This window comes from Protopterus annectens, chromosome 4.part0 (genome assembly GCF_019279795.1).
Source record: "Protopterus annectens isolate FY-2018-M chromosome 4.part0, PAN1.0, whole genome shotgun sequence".
Classification (NCBI taxonomy): Eukaryota; Metazoa; Chordata; order Ceratodontiformes; family Protopteridae; genus Protopterus; species Protopterus annectens.
This window is the reverse complement of record NC_056733.1, coordinates 1326457833-1326480140: the sequence shown is the minus strand read 5'-3', so window position 1 is coordinate 1326480140 and position 22308 is coordinate 1326457833. Positions and strand designations below refer to the sequence as shown.

Below are 22308 nucleotides of genomic sequence, written 5' to 3'. Positions count from 1 at the left end.
TCTCTAGTGCATCTACCTCAGGCTTTTCTTTTTTTTTTATTTTTTATTTTTTTCCGGACCTGAAATACCCATCTCCATATTCCTGTTCACCCTCTCTTCAGGAAGATTCTACAATTCTCTGAATTTTCCTTGTATTATCAGTTCTTTGATTTGCCATTTGGTCTTTCTAGAGCCCTGAGGTTATTTACCAAATGTTTAGCCCTTGTCATAGCCTTTTGCAGACTTCATAGCATTCAGATTTTTCCTTACCTGGACATCTCTTTTAAGCTCCTTCTCAGCAGGCTGTTCTGCAGGGCCCAGATTTCACAATGCTGCTTCTTTGAAGTGTAGGCTTCACACTAAATATAAAGAAGTTCTGATTCCTTCCAGGAACGCATTTTCTTGGTTTGCAGGATTCAAATTCTTACCATGACAGATTTCTTCCTCCTCCAAAGGTCCTCTTTTTGACAACTTTCTTTCAGTACCTTCTTCCTTTGCAAGAGAGTTTCAGCCCTGAGGTTCATGGCATCCACTATCCATATGGTTCCTTTTGCCAGATGCTGTATGAGGTAAAAGACCGTATCAGTGTTAAGAAAATGATAGCTCTGATCCTGGCTTCTCAGGCCCTGCATTACCTGTGGTCTCCAAGTCTGCTCAGGGTCTTTAAGGACAACACTACTGTTATGTGGTACATCAACAAACAAGGGGGGAACAAAGTCTTGACACCTTTGCAGATTTGCCCTTATAACATCGGACATTGCCATACAACTTCATTTGATTCTCTAGGTAATGGCAAACAGTCTTAGAAGATCAAGGGAAAATCCTCACAAATGGATGTGACATAGAGTGTTTTTTTCTGGACATTGTTCATTGGTAGTTTACTCCTCAAGGGGATTTATTTGCCTCCCCTCAGAACAGACAACTTTTCAAGTTTTGTTCCCGAGTGCCAAGTCCTCTGGGTTGGAAACTAGAAACAATCTCTTTCTCTTGGAAAGGGATGCTCTTGTATGCATCCCCCCCTCTTCCTCTGTTCCCAGAGGTCCCACACAAGATCATGTTGGACAGGCCCAAAATCTTGTTGATGGTTCTGTTGGCCCAGACAGCATTGGTTTCCTCCTCTTTTTCATCTGGCCAAGGGCAGTCCATCACACATTACCTGACAGGATGTTTCTACTTACACAGGATAAGGGGTCTCTAATTTTATCATCTTCTCGCCTTACAATTGACACTTTGGAAAATAGGGTTTTGAGTTCTTATAGTCACCATTTTTCTGAGGACATGCTTTGGGTTTTGCTGGAAGCAAGAATCCCCCCCCCCCCCACACTGGAAAATCTTTTGTTGCTAAGTATTCTGCTCCTTTGTTATAGTACATGCCTTAACAAACCTAGCCAGGACTTACTGAATCTGGAACAGCAACTTAAAGAAAGGAAAATGCAGAAGTTCCAGAGGGACTTGGGTAACCATGACAGGGGCAATTCCTTTACCAATAACAAACATGTCAGGTTTGAGAATGCAAACAAAAGGGTGGTGAAATGGAAACGACCTAGGTCCATCCTCAAGAAACCCACCTCATCCACTTATGACACATCAGGGGAAGAGTCTTCATCAGTTGCGGACCCAGATACACAGCACACCCCAGAATCTCCAGGCTCCAAACGAAACAACACACAAATCCCTTTAGGGGTAGACAGAGGAGGGCAGGGAGGAAACACTCCAAGGGTAGACAACGTGGAGGGATTATTGAAACTGATGATCCAGAAATAACGGTTAACAATAATGTGTTGCATATCTCTTCAACTTCTTTGTCACCAACTCAGATACAAGTATTGAATAAAGGGTTAAATTTTATACCTGTTTATTTTGTCTCTGAGGAGACTTTTGCACAGGATATCATTCCCTTTTGCAGATTACTCAATTTAAGGCTATATCGAACATAAGGCCATACAGGAATTGGAAAGGAATTTGGAATTGGTTATACTGCCTGTGGACAAGGGCAGGGCGGTGGTTGTAATGGACTGGATGCAATATAATACAGAAGCTGACAAACAACTAAGTGATGGGCAATGCTATACATGTATGCCATTAGATCCATCTTTTAGGTTCAAGAAACAGATTGACCAATTTTTGCTGTCTGCCACGGAAGAGGGGATTATCACAGACACCACCCTATACCATCTAACAGTGTCTGATCCTATGAACCAGTACATTTATTTTTTTCCTAAAATACATAAAGATCTCCACCACCTATCGGGTAGGCCCATTGTCTCAGGCAGGGGTTCCATTACAGAACCTCTTTCAAAATTCCTTGCGAAATATCTACAACCACTATTAAAATGGGTTCAGTCTCGAATTCAGGACACTATAGAATTCCTACAAATTATCTCTGAGGTGCAGTTGGAAACAGGATGGCTGCTATATACTCTAGATGTGTCTGAACTATACACAAACATTTCTCATTGGGCAGTGTTAGAAGCACTTGAATATTGGCTTTACAAGTTGGAACTCTATCCACCGGAATTCAGCACCTTCTTGACCTGCCTTGCAGAACAAGTTTTGACCAAAAACGTGTTCTGTTATCAAAATAAATGTTATTGGCAGGTCCAGGGTACTGCCATGAGGGCATCATTTGCCCCAATTTATGCTCACCTCTTCATGGCTCATTTGATTTATGACACACACAATATTTACATAGACGAAATTGACATCTGGAGATGATACCTCGATGACCGCTGGCTAGTATGGAGATCTGATGAAGAATATCTTATGGAGTTTGTGGGGTACCTCAATGACAACAAACGGGGCATACATTTTACAGCTAATTATAATACTCAGCAAATCACTTTTCTGGACGTTCTGATCACCAGGAACGTTGATCACACCCTTGAAACAGAAGTTTATCGGAAATACAGCCAATATAACATGCCTCCAGTTTTCACCCACCACACATTTCCAGGAACATTCCCAAATCACAGTTCTTGCGGATGAAGTGCATATGTTCACATCCAGCCACCTATGAACACTTTAAGGAGGATTTAACGATCAGATTCATGGACAGGGGTTACAAAATGGGTAACATCCTCAATGCCAGTAATTGGGTATCTACACTAGATAGGTGAGATCTCTTGAGATATAAGGAGAAGACACCAGATAATGAATCTGTCATTCATCTAGTAACCACGTATGGAAGGAACACAGACGTACTATTAAACAGTGTCCAAACGCATTGGAATATCCTTTTAGCAGACAGCAAACTTTTGGATTTTCTTCAGGAGAAATGTCTTTTCTCTTTCAAAAGAGGCAGAAATGTAGGATCACATCTTAGTCATTACAAACACAGTTCCAGGACCAAACAAGATTACACAAAAAACTGTGATGGGCAATTTAGTCCTGGGCTGTGTCCCTTGTGGGCACTGCACGCATTGTGAGAAAGTTACCAAATCCAAGCAGTTCACTAGCAAAAACACTGGAAATGTATATAATCTCTCGTTTTTTGCCAATTGTGGCACTGATTGGGTGATCTACCTTGCAATATGCACCTGTTCAGCGTTTTATGTAGAACAAATCTCCAGACCTCTAAGGCTTAGAATATCGGAACATTATAGTGACATCAGAACTAAGAAGACTAGTAATGCTCTATACAAACACTCAGTGACCCACAAAAATGCATACTTCAGATTCATGGTGATTGATAGAGTTATGGGCTAGGGGACCAGCAAAGCTGGATGGCACACAATATTAAATTCCAAAGAAAAAAATGGATTATTAAGTTGGATGGTTTATTTCCACCCTGTCTCAATGAATACTTATGAACAGCCAATAAGCTACAGCTTTACTAACAGGTTAAACTGTAAAATGAAGCAATTGTATTATTGATTTGCATTACACTGATGAAGGCTATGTACTCTTTATAGCCGAAACTGGTCTGTTATTTGCTTCTATTTTCATGTTTTTGCATGATTTATTGGATTAAGTATGGAATTGCTACAGTTTGCTGGCTCTTTCTTGTTTCTATTGTACTTCGGTATTTTGGAGCCATGCAGTTCCCGTACATGCAGGGGTTGCTACATTTCACTTAAATATGAAGAAGGGCATGACGGTAAGAAAATGATGAAATAAAGGAGTTTCAAGGAAATAGAATTTGGAAATTGAGTATAGTAAATGTGAACAAAATAAAAGGAAATTGTTATATCAGTATGCAATACCAAGATATTTGACTGGTGAATGGAGAGATGTAGGAAGAAACCAAGGAGATGTGTTAAAAGAAGACCAAAAGTGCATATAAATATGGATGTATCAAATGGTGAGATTTTATGCGGAGATAAATATTAAGTAAATTGCCTCTAAAAGAATAAATGATGTATAAAACAGGGAAGGAAAGATTATGCAATGTAATAGAATGTGAGGGATAAGGAACATGTATTCATACATTGTTGTAGGATCTGATGATTTTGATGAAAAGTGGCAAAGTTATTTAAAAGTTTTTGAAAATGTTAATGATTTTGTACAAGAAGTACACAAAAAAATACGATGAGCATTTGTATATGATGGACAAAATTTTCATGTGATTCATTTTGTTTTCTTTGGAAAGATAGAATTATGTTTTACACAATACGTGGATCCTGAGTGAAGGTTTAAGAGATATTAAATTTTGGTTATCAAGTAAAGGGAGCTGGGGTTGAATTTAGCTATGTATTCCTGAATAGTGTGATTGAAAATTTAAATATATAATTGTAAGTAAGATATGTGCCCCTCCCTTTTTTGAAAATTGTAATGGGATGTTTTACATCCACTTGAGTTACCACCAGCTCAGGCTGATGGGATGTCTGTTTATCATCTCATCAACCATATAGCTGAAAGTCTGTCTTTTCTTCTCAGGAAGAGTGATCAATCTAGCAGTCATCTGTTCCTGTCTCTCAGGTGCCCAAAACACTAACGGAGCCCAGAATGCTAATTTCACTAGGAGAATCCATGCCACATGATAGAGAGAGTTGACCATAAAGCCTGCCTAATTTAGCAGCTGCATCTCTTCACTTGGTTGCTGTATTTTGTAATAGATAATGGACATTTCCTTGTACTGACTGGAAGTGGAGAAAAATGTAATAAGCATCATGGCTGTGCATATGGTTTGATGTTCTTCGTGTTTCACTGTTGCAATTATCACATTTCAGTTATCTGCCTTCAGGTAGCCCTTAGCCTGCCTGAATACCAGAGTCTTCGGATTTGTGTGCCGGATGCTGTTGCTTCTTCCATGGCATCAGGTCATCGCGGGTATAAAACATGCAGCCGACGCCATTACATCAGTCTTTCTTGCTGTGCGGTGCCTGAAGCAGTTCGCAAGTGCCGGTCGGCCGATTCCTGAAATTTTCGTTTTCAAGTTTCAGACCTGAAGTCTTCAAAAAGATAAGTACCCCGTTGGGGATTCTTTTTTCTTGCTCTAACCGATATCAGAAAAAATTAGTCTTGCCTGTGGAAAGCAAATACCTCATAGACATTTTCATTCTTACTGCGTCACCTGTTTAGGCCCTGACCACGACGTCCTTTGCTGTCGGTTTTGTGCCTCGTGCAACGCCCGAACTGTTCATCATCGGGCTATTTTTATAGCTAAATACTTTCATTCTCGATCTCCATACTCTGAAATACTTCATTAAGCCATCTGACTACTGATCTCCCGAAAAAATGTAAGGATAAAGACAGAGACAGACCACATAGGTCCAAAACTGCCAACGACGCTTGCGATAAGCTAGTTGCCAGTCCGCTGGTACTCAGTGAGGCGCTTTTGCAGCCCGATGCCCGCTACTACAAATTCGCAGGCCTCTGCTGAGATCCATTCGGAGTCCGGTATGCCACGAGATGCTTCTTCGACTATGGAACTTGCGGATGTCTCTACCTTGGATGGGTCCGGAGCTGCTGTGCAGGCACCGGCTTCTGAGGGTGTATTCAGGCCTACCAATTTTCATATTAAACCGACGACTTTGTTTCAAGCTAAAAATACCGAATTCCTCAGGCGTAAAGCTTGCACTAAGTCTAGAAAACCGACAACCAAAGTGCATTCTCAGGCCCATATGCCTTAAAAACAAATGCTTAGAATGGCTGAAGACCTTATTAACTTAATTAAGGGAAGCCAGCCTTCTCCCTCTAAGAGACCTAGAACTGATTTTCTTTCTGATTCTTCTGATCAGGAATCTGATATCTCTGTTCCTTCTGACTACCAGGATTTACCCTTATCTACTTATGAGGATTCTGATGCAGAGGATTCCATTCCCTCTGCTTCCCTACCAGAAGATTTTTCTTTTGGTGAAACCTTGCATACCCTTAGGGAGCATTTCCGCTGGGAAAGCCAGTACTATTCTCAATCCAAAAAGAGACTTGGGGAATTTTTAAACCTGGCTCAATACAGGCCTCTAGCTATCCCTCCTGTTCTGGAGATTGTAGATGATGTTTACTTGGAATCCAGCCTTACCCCAGACAATTTGCCTCCAGCTCCCAGGAAACCTGACAGGTACTACAGAGTACCTGACTCTCACAAATTCCTTTTCAAGCATCCTACTGCAGATCCAGAGACCATTTCCCAAGGACCAAAAGGCATTAAGGCTACTACTGTCAAAAATCCTACCTCTTCTGATAGGGATTCTAGAGCTTTAGACAGATGGGGTAAGAAGGTATATACTTCTGCCACTTTGGCCATTAGGGCTTTAAATTGCCAGTTTCATATGTTAAAGTATCAGCAGCATATTATGGGCTTAATTAAACAGAAAATGATGTTGATTGCTGACTGTGCTGAGCACAAAGATTTACAAGAGTTAATGCATTCTGCTGACCAAGTAGGTAAACGTACTGTGCAATGTGGTTTTGATGCTTTAGAAGCATCTTGCAGGGATGCTGTCACTGAGTCTGCACTTAGAAGATGTGCTTGGCTTAAGGAACAAAACTTGCCAGATCATGTTAAAGCTAAATTACTGGATGCACCCTTACACCAAGAGCGCCTTTTTGGCAACAAAGCAGAAGTCCTCAAAAGGATGGAGGAAAAAGCTAAATCTATGCAAACTGTTAAACATTTCTTACAAGTACAGCCACCTAGATTCAGTAGGCATTGGCCTTCAAAGAACTGGTAATTTCCAGTCACTTCTAGGCCTTCTCAGTCCAAACCCAGGAGAAGCAGACCACCAAGACTTCAGTCTCAGGCTATGCACAGATCTAAGCAGTGGGGGGCTCCCACTTCCAAAGCAGGGAGTAGTAAGCATCACCCTATGGAAAAATAGCACAATGACTTATTCTTACCCATACCAAGCCGTGCTGAACTACTTGCTCCCTTAGGAGGAAAGCTCGCCCTGCATGCAAAACACTGGGAACTCATTACCCAAGACAAGTGGGTTTTAAACATAGTTTCCCTAGGATACAGATTCCACTTCTACTCACTCCCAACCCCAAGTGGATGGCCAGACCTTCCCCCAGAACAGTGGGCGGAGGCCCAAAAACAAGTCCTCTCTCTCCTCAGTATCAGGGCTATTCAACCTGTTCCAGCAGAACAAAGGGGACAAGGTTTTATTCAAGACTGTTCCTGGTTCCCAGAAAAGAAAACTCCTGGCATCCTATCCTGGACCTTTCTATTCTCAACACCATTTTGGTGGTTCCAAAATTCAAAATGCTAACTCTTCAGCAGCTTCTTCCTATGCTAGCCAAGGATGCCTGGCTGGCAACTCTAGACTTAAAAGAAGCGTACCTGCACATCCCAATAAGGGAATCCTGCAGAAAATTCGTACACTTCAGGGCAGGCTGCATGCACTATCATTTCTCTGCTCTTCCCTTTGGCTTATCTACTGCACCCAGGGTATTTACAAAGTGTCTAGCTCCTGCCATTGCATTTTGCAAGCAGAGAAATATTCAGATTTACCCATATTTGGATGATTGCCTGATTCAGGCAGAGAGTCAGGACTTGCTATTATAGCACCTGGCATTTATAAAGAGACTTCTAATTTCACTGGGGTACACCATCAATGAGAAGAAATCTTACCTAGTACCCTGCCAACAGATTGTTTTCCCTGGGAGCAAGCTTGAACACAACTTCCCAGATGGTTCATAGGTTCATAGATTAGTACTAAGCTAACTGCCCTTGCGAGCCATTTTAAGCCTAGCCAGTTATCCCTTGTGAGACTCAAACACTGCACCTTGTGTTTGTAAGGCAAACACCTTAACCATTAGGCCACCCTCCCAACCCTCACTCCAGAGAAACAAGTTAATTTGACAACCTACTTCAGACTACTTGCCACAAAAACCCAGCTATCTGCAAGAAAAATCCTGCAAGCCCTGGGGTTCATGGCCTCTTGCATTCGTTAATTCCATATGCAAGACTGCATATGAGGAAACTTCAGTGGTACCTAAAAAGTCTATAGTGTCAACATTCTCAGGACCTGGAAACAATGATTCCTATTATCCCTTGTCTAAGGGCAGAGCTCCTTTGGTAGCCAGAGTCCTGCTACCACAATGAGGGACTCCCTTTCACTCTACCCCCTGCCACCCAAACCCTAACAACAGACGCATCAGACTATGCATGGGGGGCTCACATGGCAGGGCAGTGCATTCAGGGCAAATGGAACCCAAAACAGATGCACCTGCATATCAGTCAGAAAGAAATGTTAGCTGTACAGAATGCTCTGACAGCCTGCAGAGACCTTATTCTTCCAGGAAAACTATTGGTAAAGACAGACAACACCACAGTTATGTGGTACATAAACAAGCAGGGGGGAACCCATTCCTACCCATTCTGCAGACTAGCCATGGCTCTGTGGAACACAGCCTTGAGCTACCAAGTGAACCTACAAGCTCAATTCCTGCCAGACAAACTAAATTCACTGGCAGACAACTTAAGCAGAAATCTCATAGGCCCACACGAATGGAAACTGGAACCCAAAATATTCAAGCTCTTGAGGAACAAATGGGGGACTCCAGAGGTAGGCCTGTTTGCCTCCCCTCAGAACTACCAATTGAACAAATTCTGCACCAGAACTCCCCAGAGTCAAGCTTGGAAAGTGGATGCCCTGTCCTTTACCTGGGAAAGCCTCTCAGTTTATGCCTTCCCCCCTCTACGTCTGCTCTCGAAGGTTCTACTAAAGATCAAACAGGACAAGCCAAGGATAATACTGATTGCACCAGACTGGCCACGCAAGCACTGGTACCCCCTTTTGTGCAGTCTGACAGTGCTACAACCTTGGCACCTGCCTCAGACCCCTTCCCTGCTGTCCCAGCAGGCGGGCCAGATTCTGCACCCTCAGCTTCAAACCCTGAACCTTTCAGCCTGGCTAATTCCCTGACCTCACCTCCAGCAACCCTCAGTAAGCAGGTGCTGGATATCATTCTTGAGGCAAGGAGGCCTAGTACTAGAAAATCCTATTCAGAAAAGTGGAAAAGATACTGTTCCTGGAGCCAGGCTCAGGGGATGGGCGCAACGGTGCCCAGCTTACCTCATATTCTAGATTATTTCACAGAAATGCTCCACAATGGCCTATCTTTCTCTTCAGTTAAGATTCATGCCTCTGCCATATCAGCACATTATAATACTGATCCACCCCTCTTCTCTCATCCCCTGCTAAAACAATTCCTTATAGGGGCCAAAAATTTAAGACCCCCTCCAGAAGGGCTCCCACTCCAGCCTGGGACCTTAACTTTGTATTGGAAAAACTCACCCCCCCCCCTTTGAACCAGCTGCTACAGCAGAGTTAAAATTCCTTTCTTGGAAAACAGATTTACTTCTAGCCATCACTTCAGCAAGAAGAGTGTCTGAACTGCAGGCCCTCATGGCAGTGGAACCCTTCATTATCTTCCATGCGGACAGGGTTTCCTCAGGACTAATCCATCCTTCATGCCCAAGGTGGTGTCTAGTGTGGCTCTAAACCAGTCCATTCACTTGCCTACATTTTTCCCTTATCCTCAGAATAAAGGGGAAAGGATACTGCATTCTCTGGATGTACACAGACAGCTTAGATTTTATTTGGACAAGACTAAGCCTCTCAGAAAATCTGACTAGCTGCTAGTTAGCTTTGCTACAGGGGCAGAGGGGAAGGCCATTTCAAAGCAAACCATTTCCAAATGGATAGCACATTGCATCCATTTCTGCTACAAACACCATGGAAAACCTAACCCACAAGGGATAAGAACACATTCCACCAAGGCTGCATATACCTCTACTGTATTTCTCAGAGGAGTCCCTACCAGGGACATACTGGAAGCTGCAACCTGGAGCTCTGTACATACTTTAACCAAGCATTACCACCTTCCTATCTTTTCTAAATCCAGAGCTGGATTTGCCACAGCAGTTTTAAAGGGCCTTATTGCTTGCTAGCCCTAATGCTCTTTAACTACCTCCACCTTTCCTTAGCTTTGGGAATCAACCCAAATGTGATGACTGCACCAGTGAAACACAAAGAACATAGTACAGTTGTGTACACTTACCATAAATGTAGATGTTCAAGTGTATTCACTGTTGCAGTCCTGGTTACCCTCCCTCCAGCCCCCTGACTTCTCTTGACTTTTACCTTTCCTCCTTGTTTGGCATATATTATATCATGTGTATTTGCTTTTTGCTGGGGATGTTTCATACCATATAATTGTTTCCTGTTGTGGGGGTACCTGACATCTGAGGCAAGAAAAACTGATGTAATGGTGTCGGCTGCATATCTTATACCCCTGACGACCTGACGTCATGGAAAAAGTGACAGCATCTGACGCACAAATCCGAAGACACTGGTATTCAAGCTGGCTGAGGGCTACCTGCAGGCAGATAACCCAAATGTGATAACTGCAACAGTGAATACACTCGAACATCTACATTTATGGTAAGTGTACACAACTGTACTTTCTACCACTCAGTGCATCAGGAGTAAAAAGCAATGAAACAAAAGCAGTTTAATGGGCATGCATTTAAGATTTGATGTAAGATATGAGTAAACCAAAGGTGTAGCTTGGGTGTAGGGATGCATTCATTTTCAGTCATAGTATTTGCTCATGTGTATGATAAATAGTTTACTACGAATGAGAGTTTCACAGTGTTTAAATAAATATTAACTCTACTGTATGATATTTTTTAGGTTGCATTGTACAGCATGTATGTTTCCAGTATGGCTTTCCATGCCCAAGTCAGTGACCCCCTTATTGGGGGAACATACATGACCCTACTGAATACTGTTTCAAATCTGGGAGGAAATTGGCCTGCAACAGTTGCTCTCTGGTTAGTGGATCCCCTGACTGTGAAAGAGTGTCAAGGATCATTGGATCAGAACTGTGGATCCCCAGAGTCTGTAGAGGTAAATATGCCTAAATAAACTTTTGAACACTAAAGCAATATGCTGAGTTGCAGTTTATTCTTGAGTAATTCTTCATAGGTTTGCCATAGAGGTTTTCTTTTTGGTTTGCATTTCAAATGCTTCTTCATCTGGTTGTCCTCTGCTAATTGTGTAAAGTTTATTTTTAAAATGCATACATATTCCTCAGCTGGCTTTCTGCGGGTAGGCATTTGTAGCCAGCAGTGGCTGGAATAGCAAGTTGCAATTAATTGCACTGCTGTCTTGCCCTAGAATTCTGATAAGAGTTCTAAGTGTGCATAATAACTGTTTTAAACCTCTGTTCTAGGTTCCTCTTTCTTAGGTGGTTGTCTTTTATTTTTCTTCCTATTTACTTATCATGACATCAGGAAATGTATTGTAATAATTTTTAAGTTAATTTTTAGTAGCCTGTTCATTTGGGTAAAGCAAAGACAGAATATGCTTGCATGTTAGCTTGGTGTAGCTAGGCTGTCACAACAGAATTATTCCCTTTTATAATTTTAATGACCTTACAAGTGTTCAGCAAGTGCTTTGTAGGAGACTTGACAGCCTTAAAAAGCTGAGAGACCCTTCTTATCTGGTAAGACTTTTGATCCATTGTGTAGTACGTGAACAGATAGGGCAGAGCCTCTCACTGTTCAAGTAAGCACTTTGTACCTGGACACTAGTGTCTGCTCTGTACCTATACATCATTGCTGTCCACATTTAGGGAAAGGTGCTTCAGTAGATAGCTTAAGTAGTCTGATCAAAATCAGTCTTTTTTTTTTCCCTTCACCCTCCTCGACTCTGCTCAGTAGCTGCATTACCGGCACTCAGTCAGCCCATTTATCCAGGAGACATGGGAGCCAAGCATTCCGAAGTGAGTCCTTTCTCTCCCACTAGTAACTCCCTATCAGCCTTTCCATTCCATGGTTAGTGTTGGATGGTAGGGAGCAGTCCAGCTTGCTGGTACTAGAAGGCTGCTTACTTTCCTGCCCTTCAGCTGCTCCTGTGAGCCCACTTTTGATGTTCCCTGAAGAGAAGCATGCGCACCGTACACTGGATTTCCTTCCGCTTTTCTGATACTAAACACTATGACATCACTGGTTCACCTGGCTTGAACAGTGGCACTCGCACACAAATCTGCAGTGCCATTACCATACACTCTCACTTATGGCAACCACACACACACACACACACACACACACACACACACACACACACACACCTCTTCAGTAAAAACAACCTTCAGTATTGCTTCTTCCCCTTACTCCTGTAGCTGACAGGTGCATTCAACAACCAAAATATCTTCCAGCAACCTGTACATTTCACTGAGTGTACTGTCTGTGTGTGTGTGTGTCTGTGCGTTTGCATACATATACATACATATCCATATACATGCACACACATATATAAAATTTATATATGTATTTATTTTTGGAGTTGCTGATTTTGGTGATAACATGCATGCACAAAATAGCTCATAATGGCAAACCACTCTGTTTCTGATGTTTATTCTCATTATATGCAAGGTATTTGTTTCTGTAAATTTCTTCTGTCTCTCTAATAGTATGTATTGATAATACCTGGGCAGACACTAGATTTATTTTGTTCTTCCATTGAGTACATTCATTTACAAAGAGTGATGGTGTGTGTGTGTGTGTGTGTGTGTGTGTGTGTGTGTGTGTGTGTGTGTGTGTGTGTGTGTGTGTGTGTGTGTGTGTGTGTGTGTGTGTGTGTGTGTGTGTGTGTGTGTGTGTGTGTGTGTGTGTATATACATATATTTACATGTACAAATGGTGTTATGGTTAGTTTTGATGAGATTTCTAGCAAAAATGCTACTGTTGTCTGCTCAAGCACTATTTTCAGCAAAGTCTTGTTTATCTGGTATTTTTAACATTGCGGGTTCCTATCCTATCTGCATCATATTTTCCAAGCTTGGGTGTTGTTGCTGGAGTTTCCAACATCATTACCACTGCAGTGGTTTTGGCATCTGGCCAGGCATCACTGTTGCCAGTCTCAGTGCCCAAGCTGTCATTTTTGGTATCTGGACCTGCAGCACCAAATATATGGCTAGGAATTCAGAAAGTTTCCTCAAATCTGGCAGTTAAAAGCCTGTTGTGCAGACATTGACTATATTGTTCATGCTGTCTATCAGAAGGGCAGGGGTTTCTCGGACCTTTTTTGGTCTAGCCATCCCATTCTCCTCCAAGTAGACTGCTTCTCCTGATTCATGTTTCCCCTCAGCCCAAAGATGCCTTGTAAAACTATTGCTTAGAGCAAACATCTTGACTCACCTGTTGAATCCCCTGTATAAAGAGAAAGATTGTGCAAATTCTTTGCCTTTCTCCCCAAAGATCACAGATCTAGGGACTGTTTTCATTTAATGCAGTAGGATGGGTGCAGCCAGCTCTATTCCCTGCCATGTATGCAAAGTGAAGAAGACCTGCAGGATGTCTTTCCATTTCACTGTTGCAGTATTCGTTACATTAGGGATCCCCTGCCAAGGGTGGCCTGACGTCCGGCCAGTATACCAAAGCCTTTAGGTTGGTTTAAGGTATGCAGTACATCATACTCATGCTCCTTGTGTAGAGCAGGGCATAAAGGTGACACCCGGATGTATCAGAACTTCTTTGCCACCAGTCTGAATGCCATCTCTTGATTGTCAATCTGAATGTCCATTCCACTGCTGGTTCACCAACCTGTTGCAGATAAGTACCCTGTTGGGGTTTTATTTTACTTATCTTTCTTTTATATTGTTGCTTGTGGGGCTTCATGCCATCCAAAAAGGGTAAATGCCAGTGTGGGAGACAGATTCCCTATAAAATCCAAAAAACGAGAAAGTGGTGGAACCAACAAACCCAAAAGTAATAAATATAAAAAATAAAAGGCGTGTAGACTGGAAAATGAAGTTTTAATACAAAAGTAGTAACAAAGTTAAGCACTTTCAAGGTTGCCCTCTTCAGACCTTAATAAAAATGTGAATATTAAAACAGTTTAAATACAAGCCAACAACCAATACAAACACTTAAAACAAGTCAATGCTGCAAGCCTCTCTTTCTCAAGAGAGGTTTTAAAGAAACAGTATTGTTAAGACCAGGTGATACATGAGCTTTAAAATCAATCATCGCATATATATCACCTTCTCTTAAACTTTCATTAATAATCTGTAACACCAACAATTTAAAAGTATGTTGCAAACCAAAATCTGAACAATGTTTAGCTAAGGCATTAGTTACTTTATTGTTCCTTATATCATTGAGATGCTCCATTATTCTCTCTTTTAACATACGATTAGTCATACCTATATAGTAAGCATCGCATAAGCTGCACTTAGCAAAGTAAACTATATTTTTGGTGCAAGAATCAGCATAGAACCGAAATTCTATTGGTTTCAAATACACTGGATGCATAATCACAGTAGTTGACCAAATGTTACTGCAAATTTTGCATGCTCTACACGCATAGGTTCCCCTACGTTCTGAAATAGATTTAGCTCTAACATTATGTCTGTAACATAATCTTTGTTTTAAGATTTTTATTGTTTTTAAAACTGAAATTAGGAGTAGGACCTAAGACCCTACTAATATCTGGGTCTGTAAGTAGGATGGGCCAGTTCTTTTTAACTATTTCACAGGTTTTGCTGACATCACTAGAGAATGTTAAAAACATCCTATTGACAACCTGATCACATTTTCCCTTTGTAACCAATGTTTCTGTTAGAATTCCACTTGAGAAATATGGCTTGGTCTTATATTCATCTAGAGAATTAATCTCTTCCACAACCTTGCCAATCTCATTTGCTTTATAACCTCTATTCTCAAGATCTACATAGAGGCCTTTGACTGCATCCTGCAAGTCTCCCTTATCTGTATACAGTCTTTTGCAACATAACACTTGATTCTTTAATGATGTTTCTAGTGACATGGCCTGGATGCATACTAGATCGATATAAAATTGTATTCTTTCTACAACTTTTCCTATGCATCTTGGTGGTAATACTACCAAACATGTCCTTATTAACATTGATGTCCAAAAAGTCAATTTGAAATTTAGAGTGTTGTGAAGTAAATGATAAATAGGTGGTGGTACTACCTAAATAGTTGACAAAAGATTCTAGCTGGGTCTCATTGCCATGCCAAACAAGAAAGATATCATCAACAAACCATTTGTAAAAGGTGACATATTTCACAAACAGGGGTGAGCAGAATACCTTATCTTTCTCCCACTGGGATAAAAGATCATTTGCATAGGTGTTAGCACAAGCTGTGCCCATCACGACCCCAATTGTTTGTAGAAACAACTCTTTTTCAAAGAGAAATACATTATTTTCCAAAATTTGGTCCAACAGGGCACAGGTCGTGTTGTCCTTACTGTTGGAAAGGTTGCTTTCTTTAGATAAGAATTGTCTTGTATTCTCAATACCATCGTCATTTGGTATAACAGTGAACAGAGAGTTCACATCCAATGTTATGAAGAAAGCATACCTAATGTCAGTTGCAGATCTAGAAGCAGCCCAAGAGAATAAATGTTCCAAAAACTGTTTGGTGCTGCTTATTCTGAGTCTGCTTGCATTGTTAATAGCACAACAGGTAGTGTACTTGCTTATGATGCAGAAGGCTGTGAGTTCTACTCCCACAGTACATAGATGCATTGCTGATACTGTACTGTGTTGTAAAGGGGGTGGATGCTGCAGTCCTTTTTGGCGAAGATACCTAGAGTAGTAACTATGAACCTGTTATCAGTTTGCCATACATTCCCTATTGTGATATTACTAGCTTATCATTTTTTTTTAATGCATGCAACATAGGCAATTTATTCCTCAAGGGCAACGGGCACTTTATTTGTAGATGAATAAACAATGACATATAAAGTTGTTTGCTAGCAGCAACCTATTCATTGTTACAGATTTCTTTAATCTGGAATTATTTAGATGACTTTTACTACTACAGAGATTGTGCATATTTACTGATACTGGTGGACTGTAGAAGGTTGAGTAGACTTTTATGATGGAAATGTTCTGAATTGGGTAGTTTTGTCATTGGTGCATGCATTTTGTTTCATTGTTTACTGGAAAAATGTTCAATAAATTTAAAATGTCCTCTAACAACTGTACTGTGTTGTACAAAGAATACAATTTAATACAATCGGGAAGGTGCATCAGAGAGCATGTGTATGTTTAGTGTTCAAGGGGCCTATGATTTGAAAACAGCCCAAAAGGGGCCTATGATTTGTAAATAGCCCAAAGCTAAGCTTTATCTGCCACTGTCAAAATGTATTTTCTTTGAATGTGGGTTTCAATGCATGTGAGTTTCAAGGGCAGAGACGTTTTAATGCTAAGTCTGTTTTCATTGTGAGACTGCATTGCTTTGTTTAGCAGATATCTATTGGGGTTTGTGCTGTAAAAATGCAAAATAAAACTTTCAAATGAAATCCAAATCATTGCAGAAGTAAAGCAGTATGCACATTACAATGTTTATGGTAAATGGAGCAAAATAACCAAGGAATGGGACATTGGAATGGCTGCAGGGGGGAGGCTCCATTCAACCATGATTTTGAGAGGGGAAGGGCAGCAAACTCAGACATCCCCGGTTGAACTATACCTCTCAGCTGTCCATATTTTTGCAGAATGAGTAGATATTTTCTTCTTATTTTTGGTTTGTTCCTCATAAAATGTGTGGTTTTCTGGCAAATTATTTAGGAATGAAGTCACTAAATTACAGACATTGAGTTTCAGACATCATAACCTTCAGAAAAATGCATGCTAAAGCAAGGCCTGTTATTCTATCAACTGTCTTAAGTTTATACAAGTGCAATTTTTATTGGTGTTTGTATGTTCCCCCAATATATTTGGCCTTGTCCAGATTTCCTGCATTAACAGGTTGAGAGGTACGTGCAAATAAATTGCTTTATAGAATTGGGCATATCCAAACCTCTCAACTGTCCCCGATTTTGGCTAAAAATGTTGCTCTTCCCCTAATAATCCCTCTGCAAAATGGCAATTTTGGAAGAAAACATGGAGGGTTTACAATTAATAAATAACTGTAATAATCAGTTATAGGTTACTTTTATTTCAGAAATGCATGTAGATTCTTTTATTTTGTCAGCTGCTCAAGTTAGCATCACTAATATTAAAAAGTGTCCCTTCTTTGACAGGTTCCCAGCTGTATTGTGTGACTATTTTATATTTTTGCATCACACTTTTGGTCCATTTTTCATAAAATTGTGTTTTATTGGCAAATTAGTAGCAAATCATTAAAGACTGAAGTTAGAAAATAATGGCAGACATTTCAGTTTCAGATTTCATACCCTTCAGAAAATTCATTCTAATGCAAGACCTGCTGTTCTATTATCTTTCTAAGTTTATAAGAACAATATTTAAAAACTGTCCTTATTTTTGGGCCTTTGTCCCACTTCTATGTATGGCTTTGTCCAGATTTCTTGCTCTGAGGTTGAGAGGTATGACAAATGTGTCAGGGCCATTGCAGTCAGCCAGAGACATTTCAAATTGTGACAAACTTGTTGCACCCCACTGCCTCATGTAGTGTGACTCTGGATGTGTCCAAGCAAGGCAAGCAGCAGTTATGCAGTGTAAATATGCAGACAATCCCCCCCCCCCCAATCCAAGGTAAACACAAGTACTACAGTGGCTTTTCATCTGTTATTGATTTTGCAGAATGTTCTAGTTTCTGTCATATTTTTATACTGTTGATTTATGCTTATTATTATTCAGAAAGTGCCTTTTGCTCTGTGTTTAAGTAGCAGTGCTTTAATGACCATCGGGTAAGCTTGTCTGCAATTGTAAGATGAGAGTAAGTTTTATTAAGCAGTATTGCCAACATTGAAAGCCTTTCTGTTGTTGCCATGCAGAGAATACTTACATAACTAGATAACATATAAGCCTTGGGTATTGAAATGCATAAGACAGTATTTGTAATAAAGGACAGGATTACATTATGTTAAGCTCATTACAGGCTTTACCTGCAAACTAAACAGAATGCCAATCTATCATGTGTAGTCCATATCCTGTGCTGTAATCCTTTAAGCAATATATGTTGAGCTTGTTTCTTGTTTGCTTTTCATTTTTTACTTTGATCATGTTTTCCCCATAAAACAAGTAGATAGTTTTTTTTAGGCAGCAGGTCTTTTTTGGATAAGAAGCATTTTTACAAGTGGGGGTATCACAGAGATTGCTACTTTCAGTATGTTACTTGGTACTTTAATAAAGCTGAATATAAATTATAATTAGAATTGGAGTGCAAGGAGAAGTGATTTGAGTTAAGTGCTGCTTGTTTTTCTTATACTTGATTTTGACTGGCATTCCAGTAATGTATTTGAAAAATAATTTATTTTTTCATGACTCACATCCTTTTTGTTTCTATCTAGATATTAAGTAAGCTGTCTTGCAGCCAATGGATTGAAATTTTTTTTTTCTTCTACACTTCATTGTGTCTTGATTGGACTCTCATAATGATGGTTTGGCACCCAGGGCAGCGTATTTAATTAAAGTTACAGTTTTTGTGGTTTTGAGCATAGCTCCTCCCCTTTCTAGCTGACCACACCCATTCCCCCCACCCATTCAGTTGTCTCCTGCAGCCCCCCTTTGATTTGAAGTCACCAGCTGCCACTGTAGCTGCAGTACCAGGGAACAAGGGGAAAGCAGTAGTAGCCTAAAGGGTGCTGATGATGGGAGACTGTTACTAGAGAGATCAGATTAGAAATGAGGAGAAGGATGGGCTCTGTAATGGTGGAAGTGGTTCATTACCTAACCCTTTTATTCATTTGTATTCAGAGAAGATCCCATATAGTGCAAGGATAGTCTTAATAGTATACAAGAGGAGGTTGCCTTTAAGAACATATAGCAAATATACACTGTTGCCATGGACTATGTTCAATACCAGCTACACTGTTGCCATGGATTATGTTCAATGCCAGCAACACCCAGATTGGTTCTATATTGTACTGATGTAGAGCAAAGCTATAATTCCTGGTTCCCAAGATTTCATATACCTGCCTCTCATCAAAGTGCTTTTCAGTGCTGCCTTACCAACAGTAATTGCAGTTTGGCAAAAACGAGTTTGCTTTGTTACAATGAGATTTCCAACATGACTAATACCTTTTTAGTGCCATTACCCTTTTCTACTTTTATAGTAACATTAAAGCGGCTGTAAGCCCTGGCTCCCCAACATTTTGTACACCACCATCCTAACACATTGCATTTCAGAGCTGCCCTGCCAATAGTAGCTGTAACATGGATATAATTAATTTGTTTCAGTTCACAAAGATTTCCAACGGGTAATTCCTTTTCAAAGCAACTACCCTGCCCTTTTTTTACACTAATACTCTTCTACCAGCCAGACCAGTCTGGCACACCAAGGATGCAGTGAACTAACAGTACTTTTACCTTGTGATAGCTGTAGCTAAGCAGTTACTTTCTTCTAAAAGTGGGTGTTAACAGTTGTAATTCTTCAGTTTTGTATAGATCCCCTTATCTACATTAATAGGCACCCAGACAAAAGCTTTTGAAATGTACTTATGAAAATTTTACTTAAAGAAATTAAACAATACAGTTTAAGTATGCACTTACACAAAGAATGTAAAATAAAATGTTTGATTACACAGCATTAGAAAAATCACTGACTGTCAGCGAGAAGTGCAGTAAGGGTGGGACAAAGTAGGCAGATGCTCCGGACATAAGGTGTTAGGGAGAGTGGTCATGAAGCACATTTCTTGCATTCTTCTTTATGTACCAACATTTCTCTACACCAGTACAGGAAGGAGATCAGTGCTTTGTGTGGGGCAAGCTTTAGCAAGCCGAATGCTACAAATATAGCCCGTGCTAGGATGTGATGCAGCAGCTTCTAGAAAGACACTAGGGCATTTTTCATCCCATAGGGCACTACATGTGTCAAAAGTACTTGCCAGTAACCCTTGATCAGGTCAGTAGTAGTTAGATACTTGGCTCCAACCAGCTGCAGTAATGTTCCATTTGTCCTAGGTGTAGGGTAAGCATCTAGCTGTAGCCTCCACCAAACCTGGTGCTCCCATATTTCTTTGACATCAGTACAGTGAGGCCCATGGATTATTGAATTCCTGGACTGCACCAGTATTCAACATCTCCTTCAGCTTCTTCCACATGGTTTTTACTCAACATTTTCAGACATACTGTAGGTAGTCTGTCTGATTGGTCATTAAGTCCAATTCATTTGGTCATTCATTTTGGATGGCGCAGTGGCATTGTCGCCTCACAGCAAGAATTTCTCTGGTTCAATTCTCAGCTGGGGTGCTTTCTCTGTGGAGTCTGCATGTCCTCTCTGCATTCGTGTGGGTTTCCTCTGGGTGCTCTGGTTTCCTCCCACATTATAAAAAGACATGTAGCTACAGAGTTTCTCCCCGGGCTCTGCTGAAAATTGGCTTTGTTCCAAGTCTGACTTTCCCAGTTAACAAATGTTAAATAAAATAAATAAAAATAAAAAAGTTCTCCAGTCTGCATAGTGCTGTTCCAGTTGAGTGCACGCTGACTTAGTAGTAAACGTGCCCTCAAACCCCTGTACTGCTCAGATTTCCTGAATCTGGGTAGTAGCTGTGTGTTGTGAAAGTACTGCCACAGAGGTGTCAAACTGAGCCTCACTGAAAAGGTTTTCACAAGATCCCTCTCAAATGTATCCTGTACCCCACTACAGATACTGAGTATGTGGAAGAGCACAATCTATGGTGAGAACCAAATTCATTGAATGTTTGGGGGCTGTATTCCCCCCAGTACTGGCTTTGTCAAGATAGAGTATTTGATCTGATGTTAATTTTAATTTTATATAAAAAGTTCTCTGTGGTAAAAACGGAGTCAAAGCAGGAATGTCCCAATAAAACCTGTATTTATTCACAATAAAACCAATAAAACAGGATGAGCACGCTTTTGCTAATACAGCTTCATCAGATCCATCTTATATCATAATCATGCTATTGCAAACTCCTCCATGAGGCTCATTTTGCATGCAGCCAAAGGGACGAGTAGAGCTGTGGGTTCAGGTATTTCTGTGAGGAGGTACACCTGGATGCACTTGTGCAACTTTGTTGAGCCCTTTAAATCTTCGTTCATCAATGCTCTGTTTGATGGCACTTCCCTTTTTGGCCCAAAAGTGTGAGATACACTGTCCAGGTGCAAGAAAGATGGGAAGACCCTTTATGCCATGGGCATTCATTTTTCCACTCCCCAGAGACCATATGCAAAAAAAAAATCATAGGAGCAGTGAAAATATTTGGTTCAGAAAGCCACCATGGTCTTTTCCTCAAGCACATGATGAAATTTCCCCAGGGGCAGAGGGGGAAACAAGGATGGAAGATGCCACCCCCGCAGCAGAGGGTCTCAGCATCATCAAAGGTCCAGAGATATCTTCTTTGGGAAATTCATCTAGTGCTGCTGAACAGAGGCTCAATTGCTCTTCTCTGAAGGCAATCGGGGGTCAACTTTCCCTGCACATGAGAGCCTGGCTGAACATAACAAATGACAAATGGGTGCAGAAGATAATATCCAGAGGATGTTGTATTCCATTTTCCCATCCACTGCCCAAAGCAAAAATCTCCCAGAGGTTCCACCCAATCAGAGGGAGCAAGCAGCCATCCAGGTACAAAATCTGCTAGACAAAACAGCCACTCTAGAAGTCCCACCAGACCAGAGATGATCCACTACTTACTGAAGGTTCTTTTTGGTACCAAAAAAAGACAGGGGATTGGAGACCAATTTCTGATCTCATCAGATTGAACAAATCAGTTCAGCGCAGCAAGTTCAGGATGGTTGCAGTTTAGTCCATTCTTTGAAAAGTACAATTGGATGTGCTCAATTAGACCTTCAGGGTACATACTACCATATAAAGATGGACAGGCAATCCAGAAGTCATTTATGCTTCCAGCTGGGAGCCAGTCACTACCAGTTCAGAGTACTGCTGTTTGACCTCACTAAAACCCCCATTGTGTTCAGCAAACGTATGGCAGTAGTAGCAGCTCACTTGAGGCAACAAGGATTGCGGGTGTTTCCACA

The 22308-nt window shown here is 40.9% G+C and overlaps 1 protein-coding gene across 1 annotated transcript in view; it reads left to right on the top strand.

The window, feature by feature from the left end:
* Positions 1–22308, top strand: part of LOC122800444 (acetyl-coenzyme A transporter 1-like) — a 171369-nt gene that overhangs the window by 133206 nt on the left and 15855 nt on the right. The window contains exon 4 of the mRNA XM_044069889.1: positions 11061–11276. Within this exon, the coding sequence (XP_043925824.1) occupies positions 11061–11276 (216 nt within the window). The remainder of the gene's footprint in view (positions 1–11060; positions 11277–22308) is intronic.